This window comes from Urocitellus parryii, chromosome 11, assembly GCF_045843805.1.
Source record: "Urocitellus parryii isolate mUroPar1 chromosome 11, mUroPar1.hap1, whole genome shotgun sequence".
In the NCBI taxonomy this organism is placed as follows: Eukaryota; Metazoa; Chordata; class Mammalia; order Rodentia; family Sciuridae; genus Urocitellus; species Urocitellus parryii.
In genome coordinates this window covers 22,460,974-22,478,397 of record NC_135541.1, presented here as the reverse complement: position 1 = coordinate 22,478,397, position 17,424 = coordinate 22,460,974, and the positions used below count along the sequence as shown (strand labels likewise).

General features: G+C 38.0%; 1 protein-coding gene across 3 annotated transcripts in view; it reads left to right on the top strand.

Annotated features, from left to right (window-relative positions):
• The window catches only part of Kiaa0319l (KIAA0319 like), a 108,304-nt gene that overhangs the window by 67,130 nt on the left and 23,750 nt on the right, over positions 1-17,424 (top strand). For all 3 annotated transcript variants that reach the window (XM_026393442.2, XM_026393441.2, XM_077791450.1), the window contains exons 4-8: positions 4,985-5,231; positions 7,630-7,731; positions 11,887-11,984; positions 14,709-14,796; positions 16,420-16,512. In XM_026393442.2, the coding sequence (XP_026249227.1) occupies positions 4,985-5,231; positions 7,630-7,731; positions 11,887-11,984; positions 14,709-14,796; positions 16,420-16,512 (628 nt within the window). The remainder of the gene's footprint in view (positions 1-4,984; positions 5,232-7,629; positions 7,732-11,886; positions 11,985-14,708; positions 14,797-16,419; positions 16,513-17,424) is intronic.

Sequence of the window (17,424 nt, the reverse complement as noted above, 5' to 3'; positions counted from 1 at the left end):
TAGAAAATGTCAGGAAATCTACATAAAATTTAGCAAGATTGTAGGATATAAGGTCAGTATACAAAAATGAATTGTGTTTACTAACAATGGGCAATTGGGAATTGGAGTTTAAAAATGTATTAAAGCATCCAAAAAACCTAAAATACATAGGAATAACTCTAACAAAATATATGCAAGAACTATATACTGAAAATTAACTACAAAGCACTGCTGAGAGAAATTTGAGAACTAAATAAACAGAGAAGTTATCAAAATGGGTCAATTAGTGTTCCCTTCACCTCCCCTCCACTCCCTCTGAAATTTCAGCATGTTACCTATTTTGGGAATAGTGAGTTTGTAAATGTAATTAGCTAAGTGTCTTCTGATGAAAGGGTGGGCTCTGAATTCAATGACTGGTGACTTTACAAAAGAAAGGAAAGGGAGATTTGAACCAGCTGATCAAAGGGTAGAAGACTCTGTGAAGATGGGGGCACAGGTTACAGTTGCGTTGTTACAAGCCAAAGTCAAGGAATGCTAAGAGCATTTGGGAAAACATTTGTAAGAAGCAAAGGAATACCCCAGAGAGAGGAGTATGGCCCTGCAAATACCTTGATTTTAGACTTCTGGTCTCCAGAACTGTGATAAATTTCTGTTGTTCTAAAGCTACCAAGTTTGTGGTAATTTGTCATGGGAGCTCTAGGGAACTGATACAACTGTGTACTGGATTGGGACCTAGAATAATCAAAACAATTTTGAAAAAGAACAACAAAGTTTGAGGACTTAGAACTAACTGTAGGACTTGCTATAAAAGCCAAGTATTCAGGGCAGTGGTATTAGCATGAAAATAGACTAAATAGATAGAACAAAGTAGAGTCCAGAGGTGCTTAACCAGTGAGCCACATCCCCAACCCTTTTTATTTTTTATTTTGAGACAGGGTCTCACTAAGTTACTTAGGGTTTAGCTAGTTGCTAGGGCGTTCCTGAATTTGCAATCCTGCTAGCCTGGCTGGTGGAAAGGGTAATCTTTTAAATGGTGCTAGAACAATTGGATACTGATAAACAACCAACAACAACAACAAAAATTTGACCCTTACCTATTACAGTACAGCAAGAGTAGTTCAAATGGATCATAGACCAAAGTTTAGGAGCTAAAACTATAAAATTTGTATAACACAAGAGAAAAATTTTATGATCTTGGTTTGGGAAAAAAATTCCTAGATATGTCACTAAAATCATGAACCATTAAAAAAGGTGGCAGATTTGGGGCTGGGGCTGGGGCTGGGACTCAGTGGTAGTGCATTTGCCTGGCATGTGAGGCGCTGGGTTCGATTCTCAGCATCACATATAAATAATAAAATAAAGGTCATCAACAACTGAAATAATATATATATATATATGGTGGTAAATTAGAACTCATCAAAATTAGAAATTTTTGTGAATTAAAAGATGATGCTGCTGGCACATGCCTATAACTCCAGCAACTTTGGAGGTTAAGGCAGGGATCACAAGTTTAAAGCCAGCCTCAGCAATTTAGCAAGGCCCCATCTCAAAAAAAAAAAAAAAAAAAAAAAAAAAGTGATGTGGCTCAGTGGATAAGCACTGCTGGGTTCAATTCCTAGTACCAAAAAACAAAAACAAAAACCCAAAGAACCCCACCAAACAATAAAAGATAATGCTAACAAAGTAAAAAAACAAGTTACAGTTTGGGAAAACATATTTGTAAGTTCCATGTATGACAAAGGACCTGTTTGTAGAATATATAAAGAGTTGTTATTATAACTCAGAAAACTAATAACCCATTTTAAAAATGGACAAAATATATGAGCATATAATCCATTAAAAATTATACAGATGTCCAATAAGTACATGAAAAATTGATCAGTGTGATTAATCATTGGGAAAATGCAAATCAAGAAATCAAAACCACAATGGAATGCCACTACAACCTCTAAAATGACTAAAATTAAAAAGGCTTCCAAAGCTGAACATGGTGGTACACTTATGTAATTCCAGTGATTTGGGAAACTGAGGTAGGAGAATTGCAAGGTTGAAGGATATATAATTGGAGTGTTCAAACTGTTGGTGGCTATCTAATGTTACAACAACTTTTAAAACTATTTAGCAATCTAAAAAAAAAAAGTTAAAGGTACACTTTCCCTATGACTGAACATTCTACTCCTAAGTATTTACCTAAGAGAAATGAAAGGTCAGGTCTATAAAAAGACTTGCTGGGAAATGGCTATGGTTCCTCAGTTCATAATAAGCAAAAAACCAGAACCAATCAGATATCCATCTATACACTAATGAATAAAATATGTTCAACCTTATTAATATCCATGAAAATACAAATTAAACCATGTTAAGATATCACTTCATGACCACTACAATGACAAGAAATAAAAAGACCAAGAATACCATGTGTTGGTGAAGTTGTGAGCAGCTAGAACTCTAAAGCATTGCTGGTAGAAATGCAGAATGATAAAGCAGCCTTAGATAACAGTTCCCAGGTTCTTAGAATGTTAACCGTGCCCTTATGTATATAATCAGCAATTCTACTTCTAAATATTTAACCAAGAGAAATTAAAAGATATGTTTGCAGAAAGATCTGGGTTCAAACATTCATAGCAGCTTTACTTATGATAGCTGAGAACTGAAAACCACTTAATCTCCATTGATAGATGAATGGAAAACAAAAATTGAAACAATAAAAGAGTGTGCTATTGATATAAACAATACCATGGATGAATCTCCAAAACATGTTGAGGGAAAGCAGCCAGAAACAAAAATAGTGTGTATATGGTTCCTTTTATAGAAATATAAGAAAACTCCAACTAATCTTAGAAAACAAATCAGTGGTTGCCTGAACCTGGAAGTAGAGGCAGGAATTTACTGAAAGGGGTTATGAATGAACTTTTGGGGCTGATAGAAATGTACTGTTTCTTAATTGTGGTTAAGTGGGTATACACATTTTTGAAAAGATTGACTGTATGCATTTGAAATGTGTGCAGTTTAGTTTTGAATTATATTTCCACTAAGTTGATTTTAAAAAGTAATATTCTACCACCCTTGTAGCCACCCATCATTTCTCATTTGGATGACTGCAGTACACTCCTGAGTGGTATTTCACTACAATCCTGGGTTGTATTCCTGCTGTTGCTTTACTTCTCAGACCCATACAGGACAATGTGACCTTTCACTTCCTGCACACACTCTTTAATTGCTCACCAGGCTGCCTCTTTAACCTGGCCTGTAGCCTTCTTCTGTGGCCCTTACCTATCTTTCTAGGTCATCTTCCATTACCTCCTGCTTCTTACTTTGCTTTTGGCTCTCAGTTCCCAGAACAGACCATGCTAATTTCATTTCTTGTGCCTATACTCACTATCTCCCCTAAGCCTTTTGTTTAGTAAACAACTTTATCCTTTAAAACCCAGCTTAGGACTCTCCTTATCCAGGATATGTTTTTCTTTTGTAAAGATTATCCTTCATGCCTTCCCTCTCCCAAGAGAGAAGAGGTTAAGTAGCTTCGGATAGTTTCTTTGGTTCATCATAACTTTTTTTTTAAATATATATTTTTTATAACTTCATTTTATTTATTTATATTTTAATGTGGTGCTGAGAATTGAACCCAGTGCCTCATGTATGCTAGCAAGTGCTCTATCCAGCCCCAGTTCATTATAACTTTTATAGATATATTTACTATTTTAGCTTATTATATGTTTAGTTTTTACTCTGCTGCTTATTGAACACAATAATTAAGTTTTATTTTTATTTTGGATCTACATTGCCTGTTCCATAATAAGTATATTGGAAATATTGATTATAAATGTTAAGAAGACTGAGGTATATACATAGTATTGTTATTATTATTCTTTTATTTTAAATAAAAACTCTTCATAGAGAAGAACTGAAGCTGGGCATGTAATTCCAGTGGCTAGGGGCGCTGAGGCAGGAGGATCTCGAGTTCAAAGCCAGCCTCAGCAAAAGCAAGGCGCTAAGCAACTAAGGCACTAAGTGAGACCCTGTCTCTAAATAAAAATACAAATCAGAGCTGGGGATGTGGCTCAGTGGTCGAGTGCCTCTGAGTTTAATCTCCAGTACCAAAAAAAAAAAAAAAGAACTGAGTCTGAGTATGGTGACACATGCTTATATCCTAGCTGTTCAGGAGATCAGAGGATTGCAAGTTCCAGCCCAACCTGGGAAATTTAGTGAGACCTTGTATCAAAATAGGAAATTAAAAGGACTGGTGATGTAGCTCAGTGGTAGAGAAACTTCAATTCAATCCCCAGTACCAGGGAGAAAAAAATTAATAAATCTCTCAGTATTTTTCCTTTCTTTCTCTCCCCCCCCCCCTTTCTTTCTTTTTTTTAATGTGTGTGTGTATGGTTCTGGAGTTTGAACTCAGGGCCTTGTGCATGCTAGGAAAATACTCTACCACTAAGCTACAGCCCCAGATTTTATATCAACATTTTAAACAGTGTTTTTCTTTGGGTAGTATGGTAATTTTCCATTTCTGCAACAGAATACCTGAGATAATCAAAAGTTGAAAAGATTTATTTTTGGCTCAGTTTTAGAGGTCATTTGGTTCTCTTGTTTGGGCCTGTAGTGAGGCAAAGCATTAATGGTGAGGAATGTGTGGTAGAGCAAAGCTGCTCACCTCATGGCAGCCAGGAACCAAAGAGAGGGAGAGAGGAAGGGGTCAGGGACACAATATAACCTTCAAAGACATTCTCCCAATGACCTATTTCCTTCAACTAGGCCCTGCCTCCTAAAGTTTCCACCACCTCCCAGTAGTGCCACCAGCTGGGGACCAAATTTTCAACACATGAGCCTTTGGGGGGGGGGATATTCCAGATCCAAACTGTTAACAGGTAGTGAGATTTAATTCTTTAATATTTTTTTACATTTTTTGCATTTTCAGGATATCATTTAACATACTATTATTTCATGAGCTATAACCTGAGAAACTAACATTTGCTGACTCAAATTATCTTTTACATTTTTTTAGGTCCAGAAGGCAGTTACAGTTTCCAGTCCCTTAACCACAGACCTGACTACAGAGATTGCTGGTCAGCCAAAGAGTGTATCAGTCCAACCTGAAACAACAGAGGATCCTGGAATTATAGCCAGCACTCAGCAAGTAAAAAGTCCTGGGAAAATCCAAACTGCTATCCCTCTTCCAGTGGCTCCCTCCTATATTCATACAACTCCTACCCCCCAGGCTTCCTTCCAGAGCACATCAGCACCATATCCAGGTGAGGACCTATGATCCTGCCCTTGGAAATAGGATAGAAAAGTGAAGCATTCAGTCTAAATATTCAGTTCTCTCTGCTTTTAATTGATTTGAGTATATATATATATATAACCAGAAATAGAATTACTGGATGACTTGATAATTCTACTTTTAGTGGAATTTTTTTGTTTGTTTGTTTTTGTTTTAATACTGGGGATTGAACCCACAGTGCTTTACTACTGAGCTACATCCTCAGCCTTTTTACTTTGTATTTTGAGACAGCATCTCACTAAGTTGCTGAGGGCCTCACTAAGTTGCTGAGGGCCTCGCTAAGTTGTTGAGGCTGGCCTCAAACTTGTGATCTCCTGTCTCAGCCTCCCAAGGCACTGTCATTATAGGCATGTGCTACCATGCCCGACAAAAGCATCTTTATTTTTAAAACAACCCATGGGAAGGATATCTAGTGTTACCTTAACAAGTCTGTGCTTCAGGAGTACTGCTCTAAGGTATTAGGAGGAAATGCTTAATCACTGGTTAATGGTTAATCCTGAAAAAGTCAAGAGGGTAAAGCAAAGCAGTAAAAATACATTTTTGCCAAATTTTAATTTCCTAGGGTCTTCTTTGGTGGTAATGTAATGTGAAATTTTACGGTTTCAATCCTGAGGCACCAAAGTAATTTTCAGTTTAATTGTAAAGGGTTTGGGTTGTACTACCTTAACTAGCCATTTTTTTTGTTCATTGTACTCTCTCTGAGTATAATGATTTTCCTTTTTTCTTTTCTTTTTTGAAAAGTTACTTTAGAGAGCTCTTATTCCATCTCCTGGGGCCATCCAGAGGCTGCAGCTTCCATAAAAGATGGTTTCATTTTTCTCTCAGTGCAATGTTCCCAAGCAGAGGCAGATAAATCTCAAGTTTTATATATCTAGGAAGCCCTTCTCACCTCCCAGTCTTGAAATATGAGTTGACCAGCCTGTTGTTTTCTTTAAGCTGTCCTAGTGTTGAAGTGTCATACCAAATGAACAGTTACTGTCAGAGAAGAAATAAGATTTATATATCCAGTAGTTCTCAATGGTCTGCAAGCATTTTTGGTTGTTACAACTGGTGGGTGGGTAGTACTATTTTTTAAAATTTCTTTTTTGCGTGCACTTTTATTCAGTTTTTTTTTTTTTAGATTTTTTGTTGTTGTATAGACTGAATACTTTTATTTATTTATTTATTTTTATGTTGTGCTACTGAGGATTGACCCAGTGCCTCACAGGTGCTAGGCAAGTGCTCCACCACTGAGTTACAGCTCCAACCCCCTGGGTGGTACAATTGACATGTAGTAGATAGGGGCCATTGTTACTGGGAACCATCATAAACAGTGTTTAGGAAATCCTCCTATCCCCAGCAAAGGATTTTCTGGTTCGGAATACCAATAATGCCAAAGTTGGAAAACCTTGACATAAGAGAAATGGCTGATGAATGGTATAAGAACAGTTTTAGCTATTTACAGTCTTGGGTGTTCCACAGTGCTAAAGCAATTCAAGAAGTAGATCAGTTGAACTGAAATGGTCTGGGAAGATTTGTTGGCGACAGTTTAAAGCTAGAAACAAAATGCTGTATTTAGAATACAGAAAGGCAAACATCCCAATTAAAAATAGCTTTTGTAAAGTCCCCTGGAGTAGACCATGGCTTCTGTGGAGCACAAAAAGAAAAAATAGTGTAACTTAGAGGCACAGTTGGATAGGAAAGGTAAGTCTGTGAGATCAGATCATGATGGCCCTATAGGGCCAAGATAGAAGTTTGGCTTTAACATGGTGTGGGAGCAGGGTTCTTAAATAGGAGAGTAACATGGTGGGTTAGTATTTTAGGAAAATAGAATGGATTCAAGTGGGGAGAGAGCTAGGAGAAGGGAGACCAATAATAACTAGAATGGAGAGAAAGTAAGACAGGCCTTGTGACTAACATTCATCTTTCTTATTTATGTATCTTATTAAAAAGTTATTTATCAACATAAAAGCGATCCCTGAAACAGAATTTGAACTCTGTGGAAAGTATTGTATAAAGAGGACTTAGGGACAGGCCATAATTAAAATACAGTGCGGAAAAAGAAGCAGGAGAAAAGTAGGATACAGTATGATGATAACCAAGAACTTTAAGAGGGAGACAGCAGGAGTAGGTGCCTCCAAGGTGATGGTAGAGATTGGGTTACAGTTGTTAGATTTACTCAGCAGCCACTTGTTGATGATCTTGAGATCCTTTTCAATGGAAAGGTAGAGACAAAATCAAACTTCAGGTGGTAAGAGAGTAGAAAGATATTAGGAAATGAAGGCCATAGCTGAGTATTATTCAGGAAAGGTGTTTGATCACAAAGGAAGGAGAAAAATGGCACAGTCTGGATATATTTCTTATCTCTGGTATTTTTATTTTATTTCTAGTTATAAAGGAACTTGTGGTATCTGCTGGGAAGAGTGTCCAGATGACCCTGCCTAAGAATGAAGTTCAATTAAATGCATATGTTCTCCAAGAACCCCAGAAAGGTAAAAATCCCTTTACACTTGGGTTACATTTCTGATTACAATGATATCCACATACCTCAACTCACTCTTTCCGTAATAGCCCTGTGAAGATAGGATATTACATGAGGGAGAACAAATATTCATGAAATACAGGACAGTAGGGTTTGAGATATCAAGCCTGGGTTCAAGTCCCAGGTTAGCCAGTTTTTAGCTGAATGATTTTAAGCAAATTACTTAACTTCTCTGAGTGTCTGTTTCTCTCTCTCTCTCTCTCTCTCTCTCTCTCTCTCTCTTCTCTTCTCTTCTCTTCTCTTCTCTTCTCTCTCTCTCTCTCTCTCTCTCATATAAAATGAATAATTCTTACTTCATAAGGTTACTGTAAGGGCAAAATGAGATAGTATATAAATCACCTAGTTCAGTGCCTAGCATATAGCTGATGCTCATTAGCATAGATCTCACATGCTAGGTTGTATTATTCCTATTTATTTGCTCATTTATTTTGGGCATTTAGGATTGAACCAAGGAGTGCTTTACCACCAAACTACATCCCCACGTCCTTTTTATTTTTTATTTTGAGATAGTCTTGCTAAATTGCTAAGAATCTGCTAAAGTACCAAGGCTAGCCTTGAACTTGTGATCCTCCCACTTCAGCCTCCTGAAGTCACTGAAATCAGAGGCATGTTCCCCCATGCTCTGCTATTATACCCATTTAAAGGGGAAGAAACTGTGACTCAAACTAATCTGTTTATTTTGGCCAAAAAAACTAGTAAATAGAAGGTGTAGAACTTGGAGAGAAGTTAGTCAAGACTACTGTTAATATAGGTTTGAACCTTAAAAAAAAAAAAAAAAACTTAATTCATGATTTACAAAATTCAAAGTTATAAAATATATATTTGTTTTTTTAAAAAAATTTTGGATCGGGATTGAACATACTACTGAACATATCCACAATCCTCTTTTCTTTCTTCTTCTTCTTTTTTTAATCTTCTTTTATTTCTTATTTTGAGACATGGCCTTGCTAAGTTTCTGAGGGCCTTGCTAAGTTGCTGAGGCTGGCCTTGAACCTGTGATCCTTCTGCTTCAGCCTCCTAAGACTCTGGAATTGCAGGGCCATGCCTGGTTAGATTTATAAAATATTTAAATGAATTGGTGATTAATTCACTAGTTAAGGAAACTTTTGTAATGTAAACATCCTTTCACCTTTGAAGTATATTTCCCACACCAAAGTTTGACTTATAAACACAAACATTTTCTCTTAAGACCACCTATGACATGAGTGAAGCACTAGAAAATTAATGTGATGGATTTATGTTGCTTTCATTAGAAGGTTAGTCAAGTAAACTACTCTTCTCTATTCAGATGAGTCCTTCCATTTTATGTACTTGTTTCTAATACAATATTCTTAATTTCTGGTTCTAAAACCAAATACTGTATTTATGCAAAAAATACTTTTCCAGAACTTAAATCCTTCTTCTGACCAAAAGTTCTGCTCTCAAAGTGAGGTTTTATTACCAACTCATTCTACCTTTAGGGAAACTTTTTCCTTTCTTTCTTGGGTGGTAAGTTACAGTGAGTAGATTTGGTGGTCTTTGAAGATGGAATTAAGAGCTATCTTGAACAATGTATGCTGGTGATTGAACCCAGGGTTTTGTGCATGATAGGCAAATGCTTTACCACTGAGTTACATCTACAGCCCTGCTTTATTTTTTTCTAATCTCTATTTGCATATACATTTGTTTGAATTACTGTTATCTTGTAGATCAATGTTGCAAAACAGGTCATTGGAAAGGAAACAGATTCTTTAGTTATCCTCTGCCCAGTTCTTCAGCTTTAATTAAATCCATGAGATGAATGGTCTCAAGCTTTACAAGATTGGGGCACTGAGGCAAGGCAAATTCTGCCTGTTCTTTATCTTTCTCCTGCCCTGTGGCAGCTCATTAGGATCCCTGTAGGGTTCAAAGGCTGGTTCAAAACTACTGCCCTATATCATTACAGTCAACAATATAACAGACCTATATTCAATTGTTCCCATCCTTGGGCAAATTTCTGCCTGTAAGGCATAAATTCTTCCCCTCAACTTTTCTGCCCTAGGAATATCATCCTTGTTTTTTTTTTTTTTTCAAAGAGAGAGAGAGAATTTTTTAATATTTATTTTTTAGTTTTTGGTGGACACAACATCTTTATTTTATTTTTATGTGGTGCTGAGGATTGAACTCAGCACTCTGCGCATACCAGGCGAGCACGTTATCGCTTGAGCCACCTCTCCAGGCCTATCATCCCTTTTTGACATTGGTGTTAATAGCTTTTTTTTTTTTTGGTACTGGAATTGAACCCAATGGCACTTTGCCGTTGAGCTACACTCCTAGTTTTTTTTTTTTTTTTTTTTAATTTTGAGACAGGGTCTTGCTGAGTTATTGAAGCTATCCTTGAACTTGCAATCCTCCTGCCTCAGCCTCCTAAGTCTCTAGGACTAAGGTGTGTACCACCATGCTTAAGTGCTACCTTTAGTTATTTGAAAATGATCACTTCCTAAGCTAATGTGAGTTTCCTTTCTGTGTGGAAAAAGCATTTACAACTAGAGTTGGAAGAAATGTGTCACAGCATGAGTGCTGCTTCTGCTGCTCCTTTCTGCTCCTCCTGAGCAGACTTTTTTTTTTTTTTTTTTTTTTTTAAATGGTGGTGCTGGAGTTTGAACCTGGGGACTTGTGCATGCAAGGCAAGCACTCTACCAAATGAGCTATCCCCAGCCCCAACTTTTTTGGGTGTGTGATGCTGGGGATTGAACACATGGCCTTGTGCATGTGAGGCAAGCACTCTACCAACTGAGCTATATATCCGCAGCCCCTGACCTGCCTTTTTGTATGTACATTTGTGAGAGCAGCTGGGATGGATAGCTCTCCAAAACAATACTAGTTTGCTGGCAGAAGGAAGATCATGAAACCCAGGATTATAAAATAACATCTGGTCTTCAGATGAAGTATATCTTGGGATTAGGGCAGAAGTGTGCTAACTTTAACATTTGAACTCATGAAAGAAAAAGATATGAATTTGGGGCAGTGGGGTAGAGCTGGGGTTGTGGCTCGGGGGTGGAGCACTCGCCTAGCACGTCCGAGACCCTGGGTTTGATCCTCAGCACCACATAAAAGTAAATAAAAGGATTGTGTCCACTTCAACTAAAAAATAAAAAATTAAAAAAAAATAATTTGGAGTCGAGGTTGTAGCTCAGTGGTTGAGCACTTGCCTCTCATGTGTGAGGCACTGGGTTCAATTTGCAGCACCACATAAATAAATGAATAAATAAAGTATTGTGTCCATCTACAACTAAACATAAATAAATAAATAAAAAGATAAGAATTTAAGGATTCTTTTATTTTTTTTCTCTTTTTGGGTAGTCAACTTAAACTAAACCTTCCTACCAAATCCTACCCTTCCCTAGCCAGAAATGCATTTTATCCCCTGCCTCCCAAATTGAGACCACTTTTACTGGGTGGGATTCCATTTAGATAACAGGATTCCACCCTTGTGCTACCAAGTGATATAGTCTGAGCTGCAAATGAGGACCATTTAATGCTTCATTTGATCTTAATTAATTTCAGTGGGGCCTGTTTTAAATGGGCCATGCCCTACCGTTTTTTTCTGCAGTGTGTTATTTAGCTCAGCAGGAATGAAGTAGCTCTTTTAACTCACTAGGGTGTGATGACCTCAGTGAGAAGAGCATTGTTAGCACTCTGTAAAAAGCTATTTTTGAACCATGTTATTTAGAAGTCATTGCTGTTCTTTGTTGCAAAAGAAGTTTTGCAGGAAAATGGCCTTTGTTCCCAATGAGTTCACCTGTAGCATTGGTAGGGCATGTGTTTTCAGTGAGATGCCATCCCCCAGCAGTCTGCATTTTTAAGGGAGGATTGGCCTGAGGGTGGGATGGGGCAGAAATGAGTATAGGTAGCCGAGAGTGTGGAAGAAGAAGCCTTAACTGGAGCTGAGTCAGCGGAATCCACCCTTTCTTTCCACAGATGGTTTAGTGTCCCTGAAGACTTTGGGGTACAGACTTAAAAATGAAGGCCTTGTCAAGATTTAAAAGAGATTCATTATGGGCAGCCTTTAGAAAAGATTTGTTATTGGCATGCTCTTTATGTGTAGGTGTGTGTTTTCATGATTTTCATAACTGCCCTTCTATAGGAGAAACCTACACCTACGACTGGCAGCTGATTACTCATCCTAAAGACTACAGTGGAGAAATGGAAGGGAAACATTCCCAGATCATGAAACTATCCAAGGTGAATTTGCTTCTTTTCATTTGCAGGACTAAGTCAGAGTAGGTGATTTACATTCTAAAATAGGTAATATAGAATTTTCTGTCCACACTGAAGTTGGGAATAATCTTCCAGAAGTGTCTCCTTCAAAAGTCTGACTGGCTGACATCTAGTGTTTGTTAGTGTATGATTTTCAAAGTTTCATTAAAATTGAACCAGTATGGCAGTGATAGCTGAATATATCCACTAAACAGCTTTGAAGGGTAACATAAGGATTTTGGAATTTGGGACATAAGATAGGTAATTTGTGGCCACATGACTGTGTACATTGGTTCAGTCCCTTTCATATAGTTTTTAAGAGCCATAAAAATGTTTATATTCTTTGGCCCTTACTGATTCATTCATTAAATGGAAGGTTACTCCTTGTACACTAGTTATGTGAGAGCCATTTGAGATTAACCAGTGAATTAATCATAATTTTAATGTTTGGGGAATGGAGTTTAGGAGGTACTTAGGAAGCAGGGAAGGCTAATAGGTGATCACTAGGTCAGCGAGAATAGATTTCTTAAGAGAAAATTTGCCTACGTGGGTCTGAAAAGTGACTGACTTCCTGGGTAAAGGGTGGAGGGAACATAATCAAGCAAAAGAAGCAGCATATCCACAGGACTAAGAATGAGAGAAAATGTGGGGAACAGTGCATAGTTGAGCCTGAGTGGACAGTCAGGTGTGAGAAGAGCGGTAGCATAGTCAGTTGGAGAAATGCAGGGGCCAGGTGCAGCAGAGCCTCATGGCAGATTAAGGACTTTGAATCTTACCTAAAGGAAATAGGGAGCTTTTGAAAACTTTTGAGCAGAAGAAAGACATGTTCAGATTTTCAGTTTAGAGAGATCATCATGTCCACAGATTAAAGGAGATGAAACTCTTTAAGTGTGGAGATCAATGACGAATGTATTGAAAAATTAAGGGGGAAATGATACTATTCTGAGTATGAAAACTAAATAGATGATATTAATGAGAAACCACCAACTGAGCTTATACCATATGCCAGACTTGGTGCTAATTGGTTTACTCAGTTATTTCTTTTAATTGTCATAATATCCCCAATATGTAGATGTTAATATTTGTTTTACAAATAACAAAACTAAAATTTGAAAAAAGGAAGTGGTTTGGCCAAAGTTCACAGAGATATTAATTAAATAATAGGTTTGCACCAGAGCTATAATCCCATGCTTTAATAATTAATATGATGAGTAGTTAAAAACCAAGGTGATGGTTTGATTCCCCAGTACCACAAACAAACAAAAAAAGAACTAAGGTGTGGCAGTGTAGATGGAGACAAGTAAGTGGAGGTCAACTTGAGAAAATGTGATGATCTGATGATCAAGGCATTGTGTGAGAGTGTTGGATGATTGTGGCTTTTTTGGCTTAGGCACCTGGATGGATGTTCGCTGAAATAAGGAACACAGAAAGGATAACAGATTTGGGGGAAATTTTCAGATGATTAATTCACTTTCAGGTGGAGTGAATTTGAGGTACCTGTGAGACATTTGAGTGGAGTTGTCCCCATAGCAGCTGGGGGAAAGAAACTATATACTAGGGGACATCTGGGCTAGAAAGATAAATTTGCATATCCATCTCAAATAGATAATTGAAACCAGAGTCATAGATAAGATCAGCTAGGGAGAATGTTCGGATTAAGGAAATAAGTAGGCTGAGGTTGGAATCCTGGGGTGTGCTCTCATTTAAGGGATGGCAGGTAAACTGGAGGAAATATGAGGTAGGTGGAGAAGGGAAAATTTAGGAGGAAAGCATTACAAGGGAGAGAGTGGTCAAAAATGTTACTGATACCCAATTAGTGTTTATCCAAAGGAGATAATTCTAAAGAAAGGACACCCCTCATTTTTCTTAAAAGTGTTCATTACAGCATTAGTAAGAGTTTAGAAGCACCCCAAGTATCCAACAGTATGAAATGTTTATGACACATTTATTATTATTCTATAGTCATTAAAGTGAATATTAAAAAGACTATATCCTAATGGGAAAAGGGTTCATGCTAAATGAAAAGAACAATAAAAAGTTTGATACTTTGGTTTTATCTAGACCTTGAATACCTCTGAAATTTGAGCTCTTCAAATGTGGGAATCTTAATTTACCTCCAAACCCCAAGCCTAGACAGTGACTGGTATATGATTGATTCTCAAGAAATGTTTGCTGAATGAATTGGATAAAGCTAGTTTTTATGTGGGCAAAGATTGGAAGGAAATAGAGAAATATGATGAGTTAATTGTTAGGGTAATGAGATGGTAGGTGATTTTATTGCCCCCTTTTATATAATGTTCATATAGTTAATAGAAGTCAGGAGGGAAAACTGCTTAGATATTTGGGAACTATTTGGAATTTTTATAAGATGTTTTTCTTTGAAGAGATGATTATTTTAATTTCATAACTCTGTGCTGTAGGATGGTTGGGCCCTTAGTGTTCTTCTGAAAAGAAAATGGGAGTATAGAGAGATTGAAATCCCTTATGTTATTCTAGAGGCAGCTAGTAATAAGATATTCACATTAAAAGCTATGTTTCTTTTTAGTGTAACTCATTGTTTAATCTCTTTAGCTAGTTTACTTTTTCAATTTTGAAAATAGGGCAAGGAGAATGCAGGATTCAGCCTGAAGAAACTCAGATACTTATGTTGTCTTAAATACAATTGCTGCTCTTGGTGGTTGTCTGAAAAATCTTCTCTCACTTTTGCAGCTGACTCCAGGCCTGTATGAATTCAAAGTGATCGTAGATGGTCAAAATGCCCACGGGGAAGGCTATGTGAATGTGACAGTAAAGCCAGGTTTGTGTTTCAAGCCACAGCTCTGTCCCATTTCTCTCTCTCAAAGACTCCTGAGGAGGAGAAAATTTGACTTTTGGGTTTTTAATACCATCCTTTTTTTTCATGAAATATTTATTGGACATTTCCTAGGTCAGTGTAGTAAAAGGTTATGGCAGCAAAGTATATATGTGTTCCAAGTGTTCTAATTGGAATACTGGACTGGGCAGGGAAACATTAGTCACAGCATCCACAGTGCAGTGTGGCCTAAGCAATAACCTACCTACCAGAGAACTACTTCTCCAGGTGGGCTATACTGAAAGAGGAAGCCAGGAGCCCAGGAGAAGCATGCAGAAGAACCCATCAAGTGACCAGCTCTTTCTGGTATCTTTCCAGAGATGAGGATCTCTATACACATTTTCTCATTTAGACTTGCTGGTCTCTTTCACTTTAGAAACCAAATCCATCATGTCATTCTTTTAAAACGAGCCACTGTTGGCAGATTGTAGTACAATAGCAAGGTATAAGGGATCTTGTTTTGCATTTTCGGAGAAATTTGGGAGAAGTTGGAGAGTAGCACATGTACTAGCACAAATTAGTACTGTTTCCTGTCTTTTTTGGTAGTAGATTTTCTTTTCATTTCTTGAGTTTTGTAGCCAATGTAATCTTTTCACCTTCTTTAAAATATGGTCAGTAGGTCTGGAATGTAGCTCAGTGGTAGGGCCCTTATCTAGCATGAGCAAGTCCCTGGTTGTGTCCTCAACATGGGGATCAACATGTAGACTGTTTGATCATTTCCCAAAGAAAAGGCCACTGGGTTTGTAGGTCACAATCATTCAGGTGGACCAGAGTGGTTTGTGACCTTCCCTTACACAGCCATAGTCACCCCCTACACCATCAGCTCTCATTATCTTTTCAGTATAGTCTGTGCCAAGGGATGGTTTGTTTGCCAGTGTTTTTATTACACAAAGCTTGTTTGTTGTGCACCTCTCAGGCTGTCCTGAAAGTAGCCACTGACTGCTATAGTACTTTTCATGAGCTGGATACACAAGAGCATTAAGAGAATGCACAGGGCACAGTCTTAGGAGTGGTCAGGTTGTTTTTTGTTTGTTTTTTTAAAGAGAGAGAGAGAAAGAGAGAATGAATTTTTTTTAATATTTATTTTTAGTTTTTCGGCGGACACAGCATCTTTGTTTGTATGTGGTGCTAAGGATCGAACCCGGGCCGCACGCATGCCAGGCGAGTGCGCTACCGCTTGAGCCATATCCCCAGCCCAGGAGTGGTCAGGTTTGAAAGAGGCCCATATATTCCCAGGTTTCTTATGTTAAAATGGAAACCTGGTCTGGCTGGGGTTGTGGCTCAGTGGCAGAGCACTCGCCTAGCATGTGTGAGGCGCTGGGTTGAGCCTCAGCATCACATAAAAATAAATAAATAAAAATAAAGGTATTATATTCAACCACAACTAAAAAAAAAAATTTAAAAAAATAAGATAAAATGGAAACCTGGTCTTGTGACTTTACCATCTGGTGATGCTTCAGCTGTCAATTATGTAATGGAAACTGATTTGTAATCCACTCAGCTATGACCTGCCCTTCTTATAATTTATAAAGTTCCCCTCCCAGTCTCTTCTGGGTCACTTTCTTTCAGAACCCCGTAAGAATCGGCCTCCTGTTGCTATCGTGTCACCCCAGTTCCAGGAGATCTCTTTGCCAACCACATCTACAGTCATTGATGGCAGCCGTGAGTACTTGTCTAAATGTGACAGACAGTGTGCGCTCACAGCGTACTCCTGTAGAAATCTCTGGTAGAAGGTTCAGGGCCCACTGCATTCTGCTTGGAGCAGTCTTCTTGATTGTGTTATGGGTCTGAAGCAGCTGACTGAGAAGTAGGTGACAGGACAGGCCCAATTAAAATTCCCACATGGCTTGTTTAAAGTGATATTCCTGCTCTAAGATGGCAAGAAAGTGGTATTATGCATGTATTTAGAATTACTTTAGTTGGAACTGTCTGTTTTTCAGATTTACTTTGATGGAATTTCCTTTCCGGGTTTTGGAAACAATGTTTCTTGCTTTCATGCTAGATAAGTAACTGAGAGGCACGACCCAGAGCTCTGACTCTGCCATCGGTGCCTAACCAGATTGTCCTCTCTTCCCAGGGAGACTCAGAATGCCCTCCACAACCTGCCTGGGCTCACTACCATTTTACTCTTCAGAGTAGCGTCACCTGATGGGTGACAGGAGAGGATTTTTGAATCTTAGTTCTTGATCCTTGCAGTGTGTGTGCAGAGGTTTCAGTCCTGTCTTCTTAGTGGTATTCGCTTGGTTTCTTTTGAGACCCATTAAGGCCCCATTACCCTGTCTTGGCACCAACAATTGTTTTTGGCAGATGCATTCAGTGCTTGGCAGAGGACCCTATAGCAAGGTTAAGCATTTCTTGTCATTGGTTCTGGCAAGAGGAGTAGAAGGATAGAAGCCAAGGGGAAAGAGAACAGGAAGAAGTGCTTATGATAGAAAGTGTTCACATAGCACTGTTATTGTATAGTTTTGAATAGGTCAAAATAATACATAAAGGTACTCAGTGAAAAGAATCATACCATCCACGTCTCCCAACTATTCAGTTTTCCTCCAGACAACCAATGGTATTGTTTTATGT